At 49.8% G+C, this 18,460-nt stretch overlaps 1 protein-coding gene across 1 annotated transcript; it reads left to right on the top strand.

Annotated features, from left to right (window-relative positions):
• Positions 1-13,819: 13,819 nt before the first annotated feature.
• TMEM250 (transmembrane protein 250) lies at positions 13,820-17,936 on the top strand. Its single transcript, XM_039561944.1, has 3 exons — positions 13,820-13,941; positions 15,218-15,388; positions 17,258-17,936. Exon 3 carries the CDS (start codon positions 17,382-17,384, stop codon positions 17,799-17,801), a length of 420 nt encoding a protein of 139 aa, XP_039417878.1. The 5' UTR covers positions 13,820-13,941; positions 15,218-15,388; positions 17,258-17,381; the 3' UTR covers positions 17,802-17,936.
• Positions 17,937-18,460: the final 524 nt, after the last annotated feature.

Genomic DNA, 18,460 nt, shown 5'->3' with positions numbered 1-18,460 from the left:
CTCTTCCGGAGCTGGGAAGTGCAAGTGCCACAGGCAGCACGGAGCTCTCCTTCCTTCCCGCACCCTCTTCAGACCTGCAGGTATTCATGTGGAGGGCTGGGAGCCGGTGTGACAATCTCACAGGGCTGCCGGAGGTATCGAAATCTATTTCCCTTATTTATTTGGGGGATTACTCTTTTCTCTCGGGCAGGAGTGGAGCGCAGGGGGTTGAAGGAGGCTTAATCCCCGAGACAAGAGGAAACCTTGGAAAAGGTTAATTGCTGGGCTTTGCGTGTTGTGTCGTGTGGCTGCTCAGGTTACAGCAGCGATGCCATCTGCTCAGCACCCCGCCCTGCATAATTCACCAGCCTCGCATGTCGCTGTTGGGATGAGCGCTCGGATGAGCGCTCCTGGGCTATTCATGAGGAAGTTACCTTTAGGCAGGGCTCAGGTAACCGGTTACACGACACCCCAGACTGACTTCTGCTCTCTTGTCCTTTTGCCCTTATTGTTCCTGTCCCCAGCTTGTGGGAGTTTAGAGTCGGTGGAGAGGAGCTGGCTGGGTGGTCTGTCCCCAACCTCCTCCTCCGAAGGCACAGGGCACTGTCCTGTCCTCAGCCACTCCTCCAAAGGCTGAGGCCACTGTGCTGTCCCCAGATTTCTCAAAGGCACAGGGCCCTGTCACAGCCAGTGCTGCTCCCCACCTTGCCCTGCTCAAGCACCACCTCTTCGTGAGTCACTCTTTCAGACTGGCACAGCAGGTTTGATGCTATTCCCTACTCAACCCATCTCCTTTCCCCGTGTGTTTGGGCATGGACAAATGCCATGCAAGGACACTTCATTTTCCTTTTCCCATTAAAAGCTCAACCTGTTTGGAAGTTCCTTCTGGCTTCTCTAATGGCCACAAGCTCATGCAGGGTTTCACCTGCCACCAGAGCTGTGCTTTAGGGCTTCAGCCTGCCCAGTGTGCCACTTTATGGGTGATATTTCAGCAGCACAGTGTGATTGGGATGTTTTCCTACCTCTCCATGCCCAGGCCTTATGTGAGCTAAGCCATTTCCACAGGGTTTAAAAACTTGATATGGAGTCAGTCTCCTCTGCCAGAGCACCCTTCTCATCTCTGCTGTGTAACCTGAGTTCAATAGCTCCCTCCCCATGAATATTTAACTGAGGATCTTAGCAGATGAGCTCCAGCTAACATGTGGCAAACAGATTTCCAGTACAATAGGGCCTGCTAAAATGATGATGCATAAAAGAAACCCTGGAAGGAAAGAGAAGGTTCACGTTCTGGAAAGGGAAGCACAGCTGAGCACAGTGAACTCCAACCAGCTGCTCCACTGAGCTGAGGAAGAGGAGCAAGGAGGGCAAAGAGACAAAACCAGCTCAAGCAGATAAACTGGAGCTCTTCTGGTTTGCCTATAAACCCTTATCTATGTGAGCTTGGAGTGGTTTAACTGATATTGCAGCAACCTGCTGATGAGAGACTCCTGGGTTGAGTCCATATAATGGGTTGATGGACATATAATGCATGAATTTGCATAGTCTGTTTTAGGTCTTTCATAGGGATAACTTATACAGATCCTCCAGCAGTGAGTTCTATTGGCCTGTAATACTCTAGGGGAAAAAACAATCAGCCTGATGATTTTACTGTGTTCCACTTAATTCTTCCACAGAAAGGAACTGAGCAAAACTATGTTTTATTCTTTTCCTTGGATATTATCTTGATTATTTGCAGGTAACTAGTGTGTACAATTTCTCAATATACTCTATCCAGGTAAATCTGTGGTTCTGAGGTTCATTAACTACAAAATAGAGGATTAATTTCAGATCCAATGAGAGATTAATTTGGCAATTTCCATTCACCAATGAGGTGAAAACCAGCAGTATTGTCAATACCAAAAGGTCTTTCTGCTCGATTGAACAGCCTCAATATTAACAGTAATCTCTGCTGCTCTCTTCAGCCAAAAAAGAGATACTCTGACCCCCACCCCCCCAAGGACTCATTAATGATAAAGGGCCCAGATTACCAAATTAAACTGAATTACTTTGACCCAACTAAGGGCAACAGGTTAATTTTTGCATAAACCATGACCATGTTCGTGCCTGAATTGCTCTCCAGGCCCGTGCCTGGGTGTGGGGCTCGGGGACACCGCGAGGTGAAGGTCTCTGGGAGTCTGTGCTGCTGAAATATTGGCTGTTTCACCAGGTTTCCCTCCTGAGAGGGATGAGCAGGATTTACAAGGCAGGGCTGATTTGAACTGAAGCAGCCATTTGCACAGAATAATTTCCTTTTCAAGTCCTAAATTCAGATTTTATGGCTTCCCCTGCTCCTTTTGGTCTGCTGTGTGTCCTCCCTCTGATCCCACTTGTCATTCACACAGCTCAAAGCAGAGGCTGCCCTGCCAGGGCCATGGAGAGGTGACAGTCACCTGAAAATTGGGACACTTGTTCCAGTTTGTAATCCCTGGATGTGCTTGTACACCAGAAAAGGCAGGTAGTGAGAAAGGGGCTGCACTGGACCCAGCTGTGAGGCTGGAAACCTTTAACAAAGCTGAGGCTTAGGGCTGTGAATAGAGGTGCAGCTTCTTGGGAGAAAATTCCAGCCACCAATGAGATGGAAGTTTGGCCACGTCTTAGCAAGTCCAGCCAGGAATGCTGGCACAAAGCCTGGGTTCGCTCCCGTGCTTCTGGGACTAACAAGACTCTCCTTCCTAGCCCATGTTTAGAATTTAAAATTAATCTGCTGCGAGAAGGGGTGAAGAAATCCCTTGGGGAAATGTGAGGCTTTGGAAAAGGACCCTCAGCAGTTAGGGCTCCAAAACAAGGAGCAGGGTCTGCCCTTACCCACCTGCTCCTACCCACCTCCTCTCCCAGGGCCTCCTTGCTCCTTCCCAGTTGTTCAGGATCCCCAGACAAGAGATCCTACAGGGATAACTGGGATTCCTCTGTGGTGCAGAGCCTGGGGTGCTGCTGGAGGTGGCTCAAGGCAAGCAGGGTTCAGGCTTCTCCATGAGCAACCTCTGGCTTTGTGCTAAGCTCAGAATTTACTGGTGTTAGTCAGGTTAATGTACTATTACTTTGCATATTAATAATCTCTTATTACATTTGTTCTTAAGAGTGGTATCATGTTGAGGCAATGAGGATTAATGGCACCTCGGTAATATTTACATATTTACATTATTAAAAAGTGATACATCTTTTAGACAGCCCTGGGCATGGTGTAGAATTGCAGATGCTGCTCTGAGCCCACCACAGCCTTCAACCCATGATACCTGTCCTGCTCAGAGTCACCTTCCCCAGGTGTTTAGCAGGTTTAGCCAGGGTGAGGAGACTTGGGCACCCTCTGGGCAGAGCCTGTGGCTCCGGACAGCCTCCTGCTATCCCACTCATCCTCCTGGCCAACCTGTCCTGCTCCATGGACCCAGTGACCTCAGCTCTCCCAAAGGGTGCTCAAACCACCCCTCCCTCAGGGGCTGGGAGATGCTGGGGGGCTGCAGCAGGATGTTGGTTCCCTCCCTGGTGTGTCTAAGGACAACGGACAAGGGACCAAAGGTTTCTCCCCTACCACGTTGCATCCCCAGGGAAAGGCTCTGCGACTCGGCTGGAGGCTCCCAATCACTTCTGCAGTCCTAAACTTAATTAAAGCTGCCAGCTTCTAATTAAACTACTTAATTAAGTGCCACATTGTCAGTAGGTAAAGATGGAACAGACTTAATTATTTAACACAATGACATAGAAGAAAAAACCCACTTTAAAAGCGTGACATCTCCTAGACAGGCAGGAGCCCACCCTGCCCTTCTGTGTGCCACCCTGCAGTGCCAACGGCCCAGCCGCTGTTCCCACCAGCAGCCTGGTGTGAGAAAAGCCTTTTAGAGCTGTTTCGAGTTTCTCCAGAAAGGAGATATCTAAAATTTCCCATGACACCACCAGCCCTGCCTGGGAAACTCCGAGTAGGGTCAGCACCCCTCTTCTCACTGCCTCTCTGCTTTCCTGACTTGTCCCCAGATGTGGATCATTAACCCCAGATCACAGGGCGGTCATCCTGACCCCGCTGAATCAATGAGCAGAGCCCAGCAGCCTGCCCAAGGTCAGGTCTTTGCCTCCACACGTTGGCAGAGGCTGCTGGGTGTGTGCTCTCCCTGCCCCAGGACCCCACAGAGCAGCACTTGTCTTCACCCACCACCTACTTCATCTCATTTCCATCTTCCTTTTAAAACTCTGGCTAAAGGCTCCTGTCTTCAGGGTGATGTAACCTGAGTGACTCCCAGGCTGGCATTCTGCGGGTAAGATTAATGGCACTGTCTTGTCAATAAATCCATAAAGACCCCAAACCCAGTGATGAACGTGCAGAAGGTAAAGGCAATGGTTAATATCTTCCAAATAGGCCCCAGAGCCTTTGAGTGCAGGGAAAGAGGAAAGCACTGGTGACCCTTGTTAATCTTTTCACTGGCTCCAGCAACTATTGGCACCTTTCGCTGGCCAGAAATTTGCAAGTCTTCGGGGAGCAATGATTTCACAGTCGGGGTCTCTTTGAGAGAGAAAAAAAAATCCCTTTGCTCCTAAAATGGGACCATTCTTCCAAATGAAAATTGACATTTTGGTTTGAACTTCATGACCTCCAGTAATCACACTAATGGCCTTAGCTGGCTGGCTGGGAGGGAGCTGGCTGTGGCCAGGACTGATGGGACCTGTATGGATCGCTGGAAATGGGCCGGGAGATGAGGACAGCACAGGCTGCTAACACTGGGCTCTAACTGGCCAAGGCACTGCAGGGGGTTTCTGACCTGCTCTGGAGACTTTGAACTGCATCAAGTTTGATCTTGGGTATTGACAGAGTGGTCACTGAGTGCTCTGAGCCATCCATCCATCCACACCCCTGTCCATCCATCCACACTCCTGTCCATCCATCCATGCCAAGCTGTCAAAGCTAAGGAGCACCCATGGAGCTGGCAGAGGGCAGTTCATGTGCTCTCCACAGCTCCCAGCCTTTCTCAGACACTGCCCCTGTGACTCAAGGACCAGCAGCACTGGAGAGGGGCTCCCTGCCAGCCCCTCCGCCCCAGGCTCTGAGTCCAGCTGTGCACACTTGTCCAGGAATAGCTCCAGGATCCTGGTTCCCACCAGCCCAGCATTGCAGGGGCAGCCCCAGGCAGGGCCGAGCTGGAGGCAGGTTTCCCTTTGCCCCCTCTGCAGACACACAGTGAGCAAAGGTCCTCCCTCTCCCTTCCCTTCCTCAGATGAAAATTCCCATTTCACACTTGTAATCCACCTGCACCGTGGTAGCTGGGGTCAGGAATTGGCTGTAACTAAGAATGCAGGAGGGTACTTTTATTTTATTTTTTTAATACCTCATTTAGTAGGTTAATATTCCATGTTATTTTAGGCTGTTTGTTCTATACATCTGCCACCCAAGCCTGTACAGATGTTTTAGGATTCTTTAATCCTGACAAAGGACTTAGCGTTAAGGAAAAATGGGTTACATAAAGATCCTTATCTCCTTAAGAAATAAAGCATGTTTTGGGCATATTGTGTACAAAACAAGACTAAAATAGAGACAGAACATTCTGGGGCCACTTACCAGATGTCCAGGTTGGAAGATGTGGGTCTGGTTTGCCTGCAGTTTTCCTGCCTGGCTCCTGAACCAGAGCCACAGCCTGGGATGGGCTCTGCTGAGGGAAGAGGGAGATGTTTCTGTGGGAGGCAAAAGTGCCAGCTCTGGTGTAGAACAGGAATTATTGAGCTCATGGAACTTCCCACTAACAGCAGCCTCCTGGATTAGATGGCAGGAGTTTTGCTTGGGAGAGGACTTTTCCCAGGACACCAGCTCAGGCTGATGCTCTGCCCATGGCAGGAAAGGTGATCCCAAACTAAACACCTCTCCCAGCCTGGAGCTGCTGGAGTTTCCAGGCTAATGTACAGTATTTTATCCCACAAAATTGACACAGTTCTCACATTTTTGTGACTCTGGTGATTGATCCAGCCCCTGTAAATTACAAAAAGGAGTCACAATCCTCTAGAGTCTGAAGCAGAATATCAAAAGAGCATGGGCTTATGCTGCCTTAATTAAAACTTCGTTTAATTAAAAACCTTGAGAGCTTTATTAGACTCAGTAATTGATTTAATTTTCTTGTGGAATTCTATTACAAAACACTTCCAGCACGTTGGCTTTGGGATCCTGGCTCCAGCACCATCCTCCTCCCTGAGCAGCACCTCTGCCCTCTCCAAGAGACAAATCCCAAGCTCCTTGGCCGGCAGATCCCAGAGCCTCACAGGATATTCTTGCTCGGTGTGGGGCTGAGCTCCTGGCTGGAACAGGCAGCACCTGAAAGGTCTCCCTTGTCAGAGAAGTCTCTCCCTGTCCCTCAGCTGGCAGAGCAGCCAAACCGATCTCCTCCTTCCAGAAGAAGTTGAGGAGTAGCTGCATGGGAGATTTGTGCTCTCAAACATGCTCTGATCTCTCCGAGGTGACACAAAACCCTCTGACTTCTCCCTAGGGCTGAGCCTGCTTTGGCACTCTGGGATTCACTGTGGTTTTTGCAAAGAGACCATGTGCAGGGGGAAGGCAGGAAGACCTAATCCCCACCACGACAGGTTTTGCAGCAATTCCCAAAGGTGAGGGTGCCCCACGCCTCGCTGTGCCACCCAGACAGGCTGGCACTTGGCCTTCCTGAATTGCCTTTTTGCTCCCAGCTCTGCTCTTCACTTGCTGCCTCAAACCAAAGCGAGTGGCTCCGTGCTAGGAATCAGCTGCCACATTTCCCCCAACCCAGGCTGCATCTCTGTGCCAGGAAGGATTGGCAAGGGGCAGAGCTCTGGGAATTGCCCCAGCACCACCTCCCCAGCCAGCTGGCAGTGGATACTCTGGAGAGATGATGGGTGTTAAAGCCTTTCTGGTCAGGACACAGGGAATCAAACAGTAAAATAAGAATAATAAAAAAAACCCTCGCCACCACACAATGATTGTCTGATCTATATCTATTTCATAACATCCAGAATTAATAGGATACAGGAGTTAAAGCAACCATGGCAACTGAATGCAGAAAGGGCTGTCCTTGTAAATAAATGAATTCATAAATAACTCACAAGTGCTGATATAAAAAGTCATGGGAATCTAATGCAATGCTAATGCAATTCAAGCCTTCCCTTTTTTCCATGCAGAATTAGAATACTGGGTGCGCCTGGCTTTGCTCTGTTCTACAAGTGTCATTCTTAAGATAATAGAACTTGCTAATTGTACCAGGAGCCAGGCTGTGATTGATGAGGGCTTTGGGGTTTTGTCTCCTTCATGTTCTTCTGAGCAAAATGTTGCACCAGTAAGTTACAGGCTGGAAGTGAATTAGGGAAAGCTAGAGAGCAAGGAGCAGGATTCATCCTGGCAGAGACACTCCAGCAAAATACATCTGTTTGGTGACCCTCAGTGGGGCATTTTTGGACGCAATGTTCTCAGCTCCTATTCCTGTGCTTCCTGTGGTGATAAAATATATATTATATTATTGATGAAGGGCAAACTTTGCCATGGAGATCCACATTTCCCCACGTAAGGAGAGGGGTAGTGCTACAATCTACACCAAAATCAGCTTTATTTCCTTGCAGTGATTTCCCCCAGTTTGAAAATCATTGCTGATAAATGTTGATATATTTGAGGACAGTTTGGTCTTATAAACACTTCATTACTTTTTCTTGATAATTTTTATTGCTATGGATTTTGCTACTGTTTGATGCTGGAAAACCATTTTCTCCTTTGCACTACACAGTCTAAGCATAATCAATGTCAAAAAGATTCCAAAAAACTTTTGAACACTGAACTTTCTCTCAAACTGTCAGCAAAGCATTTTTCCAACTTGCAGCCAAACCCTTCCCCAGACCTCTTGGACTGCCAGTGCCGATTGCCCTGGGAACACAGGGACAAACTTCCACTTAGCAAAAGAGACAAAGGGTGCAGTTTGCCCCTCAGAAATGTGAGAGTTCGGTTTATCCCCCAAAAACAGAGGTGAAGAAGGCTCAGGGGCCGGCAGTGCCACAGAGGATGCAGGGGGTTCCCACTGATGGTCCTTCCCTCCGTCACCGCTCCCATCCCGCAGCTTTGATGTGTCAGGAGGGACGGGACAGGGCACGAGACGAGGGGGACATGCCCGCTTCACACCGAGAGAGCCTCGGGGAAGAGGTTTCGCCCTGAATTCAAAGCTTCCAGTGTTTTGGAGTTGATTTTCCCCCTCGCCGCCGCTCCCCGTCGGCTGCGGCGCGGCAGCCGCAGCATCCCTGGGGCAGGAGCACCGCCACGTGGGATGCGGCCGCAGGCACAGCCCCGCGCTCGCCCCCGCCGTGGCGACCCTCGGGGGCTGCCCACGCCCCGGCCACTCGGGGCTGACCCTCGCCCCGGACGGGAGGTGTTGCCCGGGGAGTTTGAGGTGCGGGGTTGCTCACCTGCTCCTCCCGATTGGTTTTGAAAATTAATAATGAAAAAAGAGGTCTTGCAGTAATGTGCATTGAAATTACATTATTATAGACGTATTTAGAGCACCTCATCAAAAAGCATCTGGTGTTTTGGATTCCTGGCCCAGCGGACCCTCTCGGGCTGACGGCTAATCTTGGCCAGTGAGGACTTGACACCGACTGATGCTCTGGAATGATGCCTAAGAAACACGGGCAAATTCGGCTTTCCATTGATCCCACCGAACTGAATGCTGTCCCTAAATGTGGCACACAGCCAATGCCCGGGGTAGGTGATTTCATCGATTCAGAGCTCAGGCACAAACCCCTTTGCCAAGCAAAGGTTTGTCTCTGCTCTCTCCTGTCGCTCAAGCATGACGTGGCCCAGCACTGTAGGTGACACAAGAGCAGGTTGCTGTGGCCAAAGTGACCCCAGAGCAGACAGATCTCATCCACATTGGAGGATCCTGATGGATCTATGCAATGAGTTAAGAGCACCTGCACATCTGCACATGATATGATTGAGATACAGTATTAATGAATGGAAAAACAGGGAACTGAGATTCCCAGAGAAAAAGTGTTACTTTGACCTGAAATATCACCCTTAGAGAAGCACTTTGCAGAGCCAGAGGATTTGGGAGGCTTCCTGATCCTGCCCACCAAAGCTCAGCTCCACGAGGCAGGGATGGATTGGGTTTTACTGCCTCCTGCTTAAATTAGACCCAGCCTACAAAGGAACAGAAGGCAGTAATGACACTTCTCCTCAAGAGTTTTCTGCATAATAGGCAGTTTCTGACATCAGCCAGATCGGGACTCGCCAACATGATGCAGCAACAAGCTTTGGCAGGAATTCTGTCCCTGGCAAAGCATCCCATTCTATTTTCATTTGTTTTAGAGACAGTTACTCACTCACCATATGTGTGCAGCTGGCTCCTGCTCCAGCCCCCACAGGTCAGCAGGAATCTTTCCATGACTCCAGCATCTTTAGAATAACTACCTTCCCATTTTCCAGAGGTGGAGGGAACAGCCAGGCTAGTGAGGCTCTGTCTTTTGGGGTAGTTAAGTGTCCCTGCTATAGGACAACACACATTTTTTAGGTGCATCAACCTTTTGTGGGTTCACTGGGATCCCACCCACACTGGCACTGGCATTGGACTTTCTCTCTCTGTCCTGATTCCTGCAGCACAGAAGGAGCAGTTTTCTGGGGCAGAGAGGAGGCAGGCAGCCCCCAGCCCCCCTGAGCAACCCCTGGTTTGTTTTTAGAGCAGCAGAGGCTGGCAGCAGCAGATTATTATGCCCGAAAGCAGCCTGAGGTGTCACGTAGATGGAATACATCAAACATTACTGTCTCACCGAGCCTCACACCAATCATTTATTTCTTTAGAAACTGCAGACTGCTCTAGTTTTATATTTCGCAAGTCACCTGTAAAATATATATCCATAAAACTCTTCCAGGAGGAGGATTCCTGCAGGGATACGGCAGCCTGGCCTCGCTGAGCTGCGCAACCCGACCATCTGCGCAACCCGACCATCTGCACGGGCATTCAGCGTCTGAGCTGGCACTGCCGCTCCCCAGCCTCGCAGGGTGTTCAGTGCGGGGTTTGGGGGTCTGTATATCCCTCACTCCCAAAAGGCATCCAAAAGGATCCAAATGCTGCCAAACCCCAAATAACTCCCCAAAACAAGGCTGCTGTTCTGCAGCCCTGGGGAAGTGGGAGAGCCAGGGGCTCGGAGCGCTGCTCTGAGAATGCAACTGGCGGTTGCAGGGCTGCAGGACTGGGAATTAGTTCCACTTTCTGCTACACATCTTTTTATTTGATTAGTCTAATAGACTGCATTATTATTTACCACATGCAAATCTCCTCAAACTGATTAAAGCTCACATTTCTAGCCACGAGATGAGATCTGGAAAGAAGTAATAAGGAAAAAATATTTCACAAGCTTTTGCACTTTAGATTTGCAGGGAGGATCGATTACATTTAAAATTTAAGGGCCAGACTCAATCCTAAATCTCCTTTAAGGAAAAGGAAAGAATTCCTTTAAGATTTCCTTAATTTGTTATATTTCTTGCTCAGCAAAACCCAAGGGAGTTAAAATGCTGCTGGTTTTGAATGGTGCTTTTGGATATGACTTGAAGGCAGCAGTGAATGCTTGAAAAATACCATGTTAACACTTTATTATCTTTAAGCCCTGAAGAATTATGGATGTCTATATGGCCTGGAATTGCTAGGGAAGTAATTGTTTCTGGGTCACCCAAGGAAACTTGTTAGCTATTTTTCTGGATATACTTTTCAGCCCATGGATTTTTATTTACTGATTTGTACTGGGTACCAGATAGTGCTGGATGCCAGACATTTATAAAGCACAATCCCCATTTCAAATAAAAAGTGTCCAAAATGGTCAGTTAGGCTGTGGAAAGTATATTTTGCAGAGATAGAGAGAAAGAGAAAGGAGGAGAGTCTTGCAAAGAGCTCATTCCCACAGCAGCTATGTGGACATTGTTATTTTTTGTAAAACAGGTGTGGAAAGGTTAAAGAACAAATATGGATGTGATTTTTCTGAGCTTCAGGTATTTTATAGGGTTGAATACACCTTACAGCCTCCTTCACATGAGCCTGTAAATGAGAACCCCTCCATAAAACCCTGCTTACGCCTGCAAAATGGTGATGTTTTAGCTCTCCACAAGTAATAGTATTGAAAGCTTTCCTAGGCAGGGGTCAGGCCCATTTTATTGTAAGTGCAGATCCATTCAAAGTGCAAAAGGACTGAGCTAAAGGACATCTCGATATTACAGGGCTGTTACTCCAGCTCCAGCCTAAATGACCTGAGCGAGGCTGAAGCATAACGCGGTGCCAGGCAGCAGGGCTGGAGGTCGCCGTTCCCAGGGAAAGATCACATTCACAAAATGGCTCAAAAATGGGGAGGGAATGTCTCTGCAGGTTTGACTCCTTCGCTCATCTCGGGCTGGCATGAGATTGACTCCATGAGCTAACACTGGAGCCATTCATCCAGACAAGGTCTGTCCATGACGGGGAATTTGCTGGCAAAAACTCCCCTCCAAATGGGAAGAAAAAGATGTTTCCATTATAAAATGATTGTGACGACTCAGCTGTGAGTTTTTTGCCCTCAACCTCGAAGGCATTTCTTGCATTCCTGTCTCAGCACACCACCTTAGCGGCCCTTCACGTGCAGCACCACAGCAATTCATCATTACCCAGTCTCCAAATTATTCTAGTGTTGATTAAATTAGTAAATGCAATCACAATCTGAAGCAAGTTAATTGAGAGAATTTATTTGGCCCTGACAGTTTTATGCATGTTTGATTAAGTATTATAAGGTTTGTTTTTGATTTTGCATAATTTAACTTTAAATCCTGCGCTGGGTGGGGGAGGGAGCATCAACTATTAATGACCAAAATAAACTCTTTTAAGATGCTTATATTTATGATTTATTTCTAAAGGCAATATCTTCCAGATTTTTTTTGTTCTGTTGCCAAAGTGACAAATATGTTTGAAGCAATATTTTGAGCCGTTCGCTTCTCGCTATAAATCTTGCAAAATGTGTACAATTCATTAAAAGTTTTGAAAGAAGTACAAGTTAGCATTTATATTGCAACAAGTGACATATAAATGTGTATGTTTGTCTTCAGAGCGGGCCATAAAATATCCGAGCCCTCGCCGGCCGCGCTGACGGGGACTAATAGCCCGCTCTCGGGGCTGATGATGAGTTTCATCACAAATCTTCGACGCTGTCAACACAAAACTGTTCAATCAACAGGAATATGAGTTGTGTCTTTAGTAAAATTAGCACAGGGAAGAAATACAGCCCCGAGGGCTGTGGGCGGGGTCCCTGCGGGCTCCACTCGGAGCCCTCCTTCAGGATCTGATCTCTTTGAATGTCAAAGCTTCGATTCATGCCTGACCCCAGGGCAGTTTATTGTTTATGGAGCCCCACGTGCATTTCAGCAGCAGAGAGGTCAAAATGTGCCAGGCAGAAAATTGAACGGGGCTGTCCTGCTTTTTGTCACAGAATTATGGAATGCTTTGGGTTGGAAGGGACCTCAAAACTCAACTCGTTCCACTCCCTGCCAGGGGCAGGGACACCTTCCACTAGACCAGGCCAACCTGGCCTTGAGCTGAAGGTCACCCTGACCTAAGAAACTAAAAGAGTCAGCCTTGGCACGGGTGCACACACATGTTTGGGTTGTGGGGTCACTCACTGGAGCTCCCTGGGGTTTCCTGAAGGGTAGCAAAGACCCTTCCCACCCAAGGGATTCCTGCAGGACGCCAGGGCCCCCTTTGCCACACTTGCACTCAGCAACATCCCCGTGATTCCCCACGGCAAAGCTGCAAAGACAAAGTGCCTTCATACTTTTGTTGCTAGGGCTGAAATTCCCATCTCTGGGTTATGGCTCGAGTCCCAAAGAATGGCAGAGGGGAATAAATGGAATGTGGCTCTCCTGCTTATCCAAGTCACCAAGCAGATGTTCCCAGTTCCATGCTACTGGGGAAATTTATCAGCTCCGCACATCCCCTTCTCCCTCCCACCAGGAGGTGTGTGGGAATGTGGAGATGCCAACTTCCCAGGAGAACTCCCCTGATGTTGCCTTATCCAGAATTCCCTCTTGTGTTTCAGGATCAAGCTGCTCTGCAGGGCAGGGGAAGGGGAAGGGGAGGAACCGACCAGGCAGGAGCTCCGGGAGGCACCGGGAAGCCGGGAGAGGTTTGGCTGTGCACAGCAGCAGCTCTCAGAGGTGACAGATGGCCCGAGTTATTATTATTTAATGTTTTTCCACCGTGGCACTGCCCAGACAGCAAGCGGGGCAGGGAGCCAATGCCGAAGTTGTGTATTCTTTCCACTATGCAGAAGAAATCCTAATTAAATCTAAGGGAAAACAGCACGGAGGAATTTATTTGTTTTTCTTCCCTTTAGATCGTTTTGAATTTTTCTCCACCTGTTTGTTTCTTAGGAACATTTTGGGTCTTTTTGGGATTCTCTGGACAACCTTTGGCTGCTGCTCCGGTTACGCCGGACACGGCCGCCTCCTCCGGCACCCTCAGCCCCGGTGTGACCCCCCCGGTGTGACCCCCCCGGTGTGACCCTCAGCCCCGGTGTGCCCCCCCGGTGTGACCCCCCCGGTGTGACCCTCAGCCCCGGTGTGCCCCCCCGGTGTGACCCCCCCGGTGTGACCCTCAGCCCCGGTGTGACCCTCAGCCCCGGTGTGACCCTCCCCGGTGTGCCCCCCCGGTGTGACCCTCAGCCCCGGTGTGACCGCCCCGGTGTGACCCCCCCGGTGTGACCGGGCCCGGCCGCCCCTCGCCCCCCGTTGCCCGGGCAACGCGTCCCCGCCGCTTCCGGCCGGGGGGCGGCGCGGCGCGATGACGCCATCACCGCGCGCCGCCGCCGCCGCTCCCCGCCCGCCGCCGCCGCCGGAACCGGAGGAACCGGAGCCACCCCCGCACATGCGCAGAGCGAGCGCCCGGCGGCCCGGGCCTCGCTCCGCCCGGGCCCGGCGCGGCCATGGGCACCACGGTGAGTGCGAGGCACGGCCCGGCGGGCGGCGGGGCCCGGGCCTCGCCCTGCGGCGGCGGGAGCTCCGCCCCGGGGGCCCGGCGGTGCGGCAGCGCTCGGTCACTGCCCGCCGGGGCCCGGGGGGTCCCTGTCCCCGGGGTGAGTCGCGGCCGTGCGGGGCCCCCGGGGAAGGCCAGGCCGAGCTCCCTCCCGCAGCTCCTTCCCCGAGCGGCCGCGGTTCCGTTCGGGATCGGTGGGATGTAGGAGGAGTTGGCGTTTCCCCTCCTTCCGGCGCTGCCGGCGCTCATCCCTCGGCTCTAACCTTTATTTGTCATTGTCCCTAACCTTGTGCGGCTCCTCCTGGAGCACTCGGGTCCCGCCGGGGGGTCCCGTCAGTCCGGGCGGCTCGGAGCTGCCCCCGCTCCTCCCGGAACGGGGAGTGCCCCGAGCCTGGGCAGGTCCTGCCTGGAATGTCCGATGGATGCGGAGAGGCAGCGCGGCGTTCCCGTGCCTTTCTCACCGCACGCTCCCTTTTCAAAGGAGAGGCGGTGAAAGCTCGCCAAATCGAAGAGTTATTCACGTTTTTAACGTCCCGGTGTGGCCACCACGAATGAGGTGCCGGGGGTGACAGCGGCGTGGAGGACACGGAGGTGCCTTGAGCTGGAATCCTCTGAGCTGTGGGGTGATGCCCAGAAAAGGCCGAGTTGGCCCCCAAAATTATGGAATGGGTGTCCAAAGCTGTTTATGGGCGTCACGTGCAAAATACAGACTGGGGGATAATCACAGAATCACGGAGGGGTTTGAGTTGGAAGGGACCTTACAGCTCATCCCATTCCACCCCCTGCCCTGGCAGGGACACCTTCCCCTGTCCCAGGCTGCTCCAAGCCCTGTCCAGCCTGGCCTTGGACGCTGCCAGGGATCCAGGGGCAGCCACAGCTTCTCTGGGCACCCTGTGCCAGGGCCTCACCATCCTCCCAGGGAGGATCTGCTATTCCATATTCAGTTTGGAAAGTCTGTGCTCCCTGCATCGTGTTTCACGTGCCCCAGAACAGTTTGTGACTGGAGAGGTGACCAGCAGGAGCTCATTGTGATTTTCTGTCCTGGCATTGACTACCAGCTCACTGATTCCTCCCAGCATGGATCAGTAAGCTGGAATCCATTTATTGCTAAGTGTTGGATTCTTTTTAGAGTCTTTATGGGCTTAAAAATTCATGCTTGAGGCGGGGCCTAGTAACTGTGAACATTTTAATGCACAAAATGAGCAAATTGAAAATTATTCTGTCATTTTGCCTTTTAGATCAACTCCTGTGCAGAGAATTGTGAGTTTCTGAAGCACCTCAGCAGTTTCTGTCACTCTTCCTAGAAGGTGTCACAGGAAAACTTCACTCTTTTGTTCCAAGAATTCAGTGGCATCCCAGAAGGGCAGTGGAGCCCCGACCTGCTGAGTGGATGGCAGCACCCCTAAAATGTAATAATTCAGAGTTTATTTTGTCCTCCCAATGTCCTCCTGCTCGTGCCTTTTCCAGTGTTGATATTTGAGTTCATCCAAAGAGCATGAACCCACCAAAGGGTGTTTGTTCCCGTGGTGGGCACAGTAACTGTGCAAGAGGATGCTGGAAAACTTTGTGTCCTGCTGAAGGAAGTTGCAAGGAGAGGCTGCATCGTCAGGAATTGAATGCTCTGCATCCAGAGCATGTGATTTTTGACCTGTCTGCTTCAGTCCTCCAAAAATATCTCTGAGAGCAAACGCTGAGCAGTTCATACCCATCATGTGGGAAGTGTGTCAGGTCACATGCTCCAGGCACAGAACTGGGTTGGTTTTAGGCAGCGTTGGTTCAGTGTCTGAGCAATTTCTGTGCCTTGCAAAAGCCACATTTCCGAGCTGCTTGGCATTTCCTGGCTACAGACAGGAAACAGGGCAAGAGGCACCTAAAATTATGAGGGTGCCTGTGGTAATTGAGGAGAACCGGAGAACCCTTGGTTTCCTAAATTCCCGAAATCATCATTTAGCCCCTACTCCTTTTTTGGTAGTCCCTGATGCATGTAGAACCAATACTGCCTCACATTTCTGTAACAGCAAAAAGGAATTGGAAGCTGGGGCTGAGCAGGAGAGATCAGAAGTGCAATTTCCATGGAATTTAAGGCAGGAAGCAGGGCAGAGACTTCCCCACTGATGCATGTTGTATCAGAGAAGGATTTAGGTATCAAAAATACAGTTTCCTGCAGCTTTATCATTTGCTCTGTGGTTAGTTCTGTTAGTAAGGAAACGAAAGAATTCGTTTTACTTTTAAGAATAGCCAGATTTTTGGTTCAACAAAGGAAAGATCTGCCTGGATCTGAACACTTGGGTGTGCGAGGAGTCTGGGAAAGTCCCTGTTGTTTTCCAGCATTATCTGATGAGTGCATTGTCATTTCATAATTCCCGGAATTTGGCACATCAGGAGCCTGGGGTGAAGCAGAGAGCAGCTAAGAGGCTCCTGCTCATCACTCACACAGCAACAATGGGTGTGTGGAAGGATGTTAAGATTATAAATCCTAAACACTGCAGAAGATCAAGATAAGTGAAATTATCTCTGCAGGTCCCAAGGGGAGAAATAAACTGGTGGATGCCTTTGAAAGGCTGCCTGGCCTTGCCTTGCAGTGACAGCAAGAGCACAAGGCTGGCCTGAGCCAGGGGAGGTACATCCTGTGGAGTGTGAAAAACATGATTGCCTCATTGTTCTTCCAAGACCTTCCATTATTTTCAGTTTGTTTATTTGGTGAAGCTTTGCCAAGTTTGGAAATGAGCACAAATCTAGAATTCACTTGCAAAAGTACTTGGACACTCTTTTTATTTTTACTTTTAAAGGAAATAACGGCCTGATGCAAACACATACGTTAATATTACTGCTCTCGCATTAATATTATTGCTCACATGGGTGGGCTCTTGCAGGGTGGTTGTTGGATTAGGAAAGATCTGTGAATTAGCCAGGATCATTTCAGACCAAACCTCTTTGCTGAATTAACACTGGATAAAGTTTACAACAGGCTACAACTGGTGCTGGCCGGGGAATTTATTTGGAATCTGGCGTGGAAATAGAATGCGTTTGTGTGGGGAGTAAGAAGCAAAGAGGAAAAACAAAGATGTTTTAAGGGAAGAAGTTGAGGTTTGGAAAGCAGTAGTAAGTGAGTGCTGATGCTGAAATCAGGCGGGATAAGTTGCTCTATTCAGCAGCTTCAGGAGAACTGAAACTTTCTATTGTGCGTGTTACTTAGAGAAAACTTCAATTGTCTGAGTTATTTGCCAGCACCAAGCCAGACTCTGCTCACTGTGCTTCCCTCCTGTGCCTTCCCGCAGGTGTCTCCCTTCGCGGACATCCAGCCCAGGGTTAGCTGTGCCAGGCTGCCGGCTCTGTCCCGCTGCCATCTGATATGTGCCCTGCGGCTCGTGGCCTGGGGCCGGCTGCGCGGGGCGGGGCCCGATGCCGGTGATCCCCATTCCCCGGCGGGTGCGCTCGTTCCACGGCCCCCACACCACCTGCCTGCACTCGGCCTGCGGCCCCGTGCGCACCACGCACCTGGTGCGCACCAAGTACAACAACTTCGACATCTATCTCAAATCGCGATGGATGTACGGATTCATCCGCTTCCTGCTGTACTTCAGCTGCAGCCTCTTTACCTCCATCCTCTGGGTGGCTCTCTCGATCTTGTTTTGCCTTCAGTACCTTGGCATCCGCATCTTCCTGCGCTTCCAGTACAAACTCTCCATCATCCTGCTCTTGCTGGGGCGGAGGCGGGTGGACTTCAGCCTCATGAATGAACTGCTCATCTATGGGATTCATGTGACCATGCTGCTGGTGGGGGGGCTGGGGTGGTGTTTCATGGTCTTTGTGGATATGTAAATAAAACCAAGCGCATGTGGGATCAGGAGGTGACTTTTCTTCTACCCCTAAAATGTGTCAATATCCTCTTCTTTTTTTTTTTTTTCTAATATAAATTAATTTATTTCTCAGTGCTAATTTTTGTGGATAAATTAACATGCTTGTCTCTGGAATTTGTATCTCTTTGAGGGTCGAGGTGCCATTTTGATTATCAAAGTGCAACACTTGATTGGGTGTTTTATTCTTTGCACAGTGCAGGTTAATATAAGTTTCTTTTAATCCATAAGAGCCTATTTTGTTGGTGTTCCTGTACTCCTGTGGGCATGAAAAAGGCTGTGATTTATCTGGAGGACAGAAGCCAGATAATTTTGCACCCCACACTCTTAATCCATCTTCACCATTTTCCTAAAAACGTTCCTTAATATCTCAGGCCTGTAATAAGTATCTTTCTTGTAGGTTTACGTTTTGCATATTCCCAATAAGAATCTGGGGCCAAAATTCAACAGACTGTAGAGCTTTGGGGGCTTTTTTCCCCTCTTTTATTTTTAGATTTGTGCAAGACATACATTTGCCCCACTCTACTGTTTCATCCACTTTAAGGTGATTATATAGCTTTGAGTGGCTTTGTCCTTTTCAGGCAGTTAGTGCTGAGTAATTGAGTCTTTCCCTAATAGCACAAA

The sequence above is a fragment of the Corvus cornix genome, chromosome 17, assembly GCF_000738735.6.
Source record: "Corvus cornix cornix isolate S_Up_H32 chromosome 17, ASM73873v5, whole genome shotgun sequence".
Taxonomy (NCBI): domain Eukaryota; kingdom Metazoa; phylum Chordata; class Aves; order Passeriformes; family Corvidae; genus Corvus; species Corvus cornix.
The sequence above is the reverse complement of the archived record's forward strand: the minus strand, read 5'-3'. Positions and strand labels throughout refer to the sequence as shown.

Excerpts from the sequence above, each read along its gene's own strand:
- TMEM250 (XM_039561944.1), top strand. The coding sequence starts at position 17,382 with ATGCCGGTGATCCCCATTCCCCGGCGGGTGCGCTCGTTCCACGGCCCC.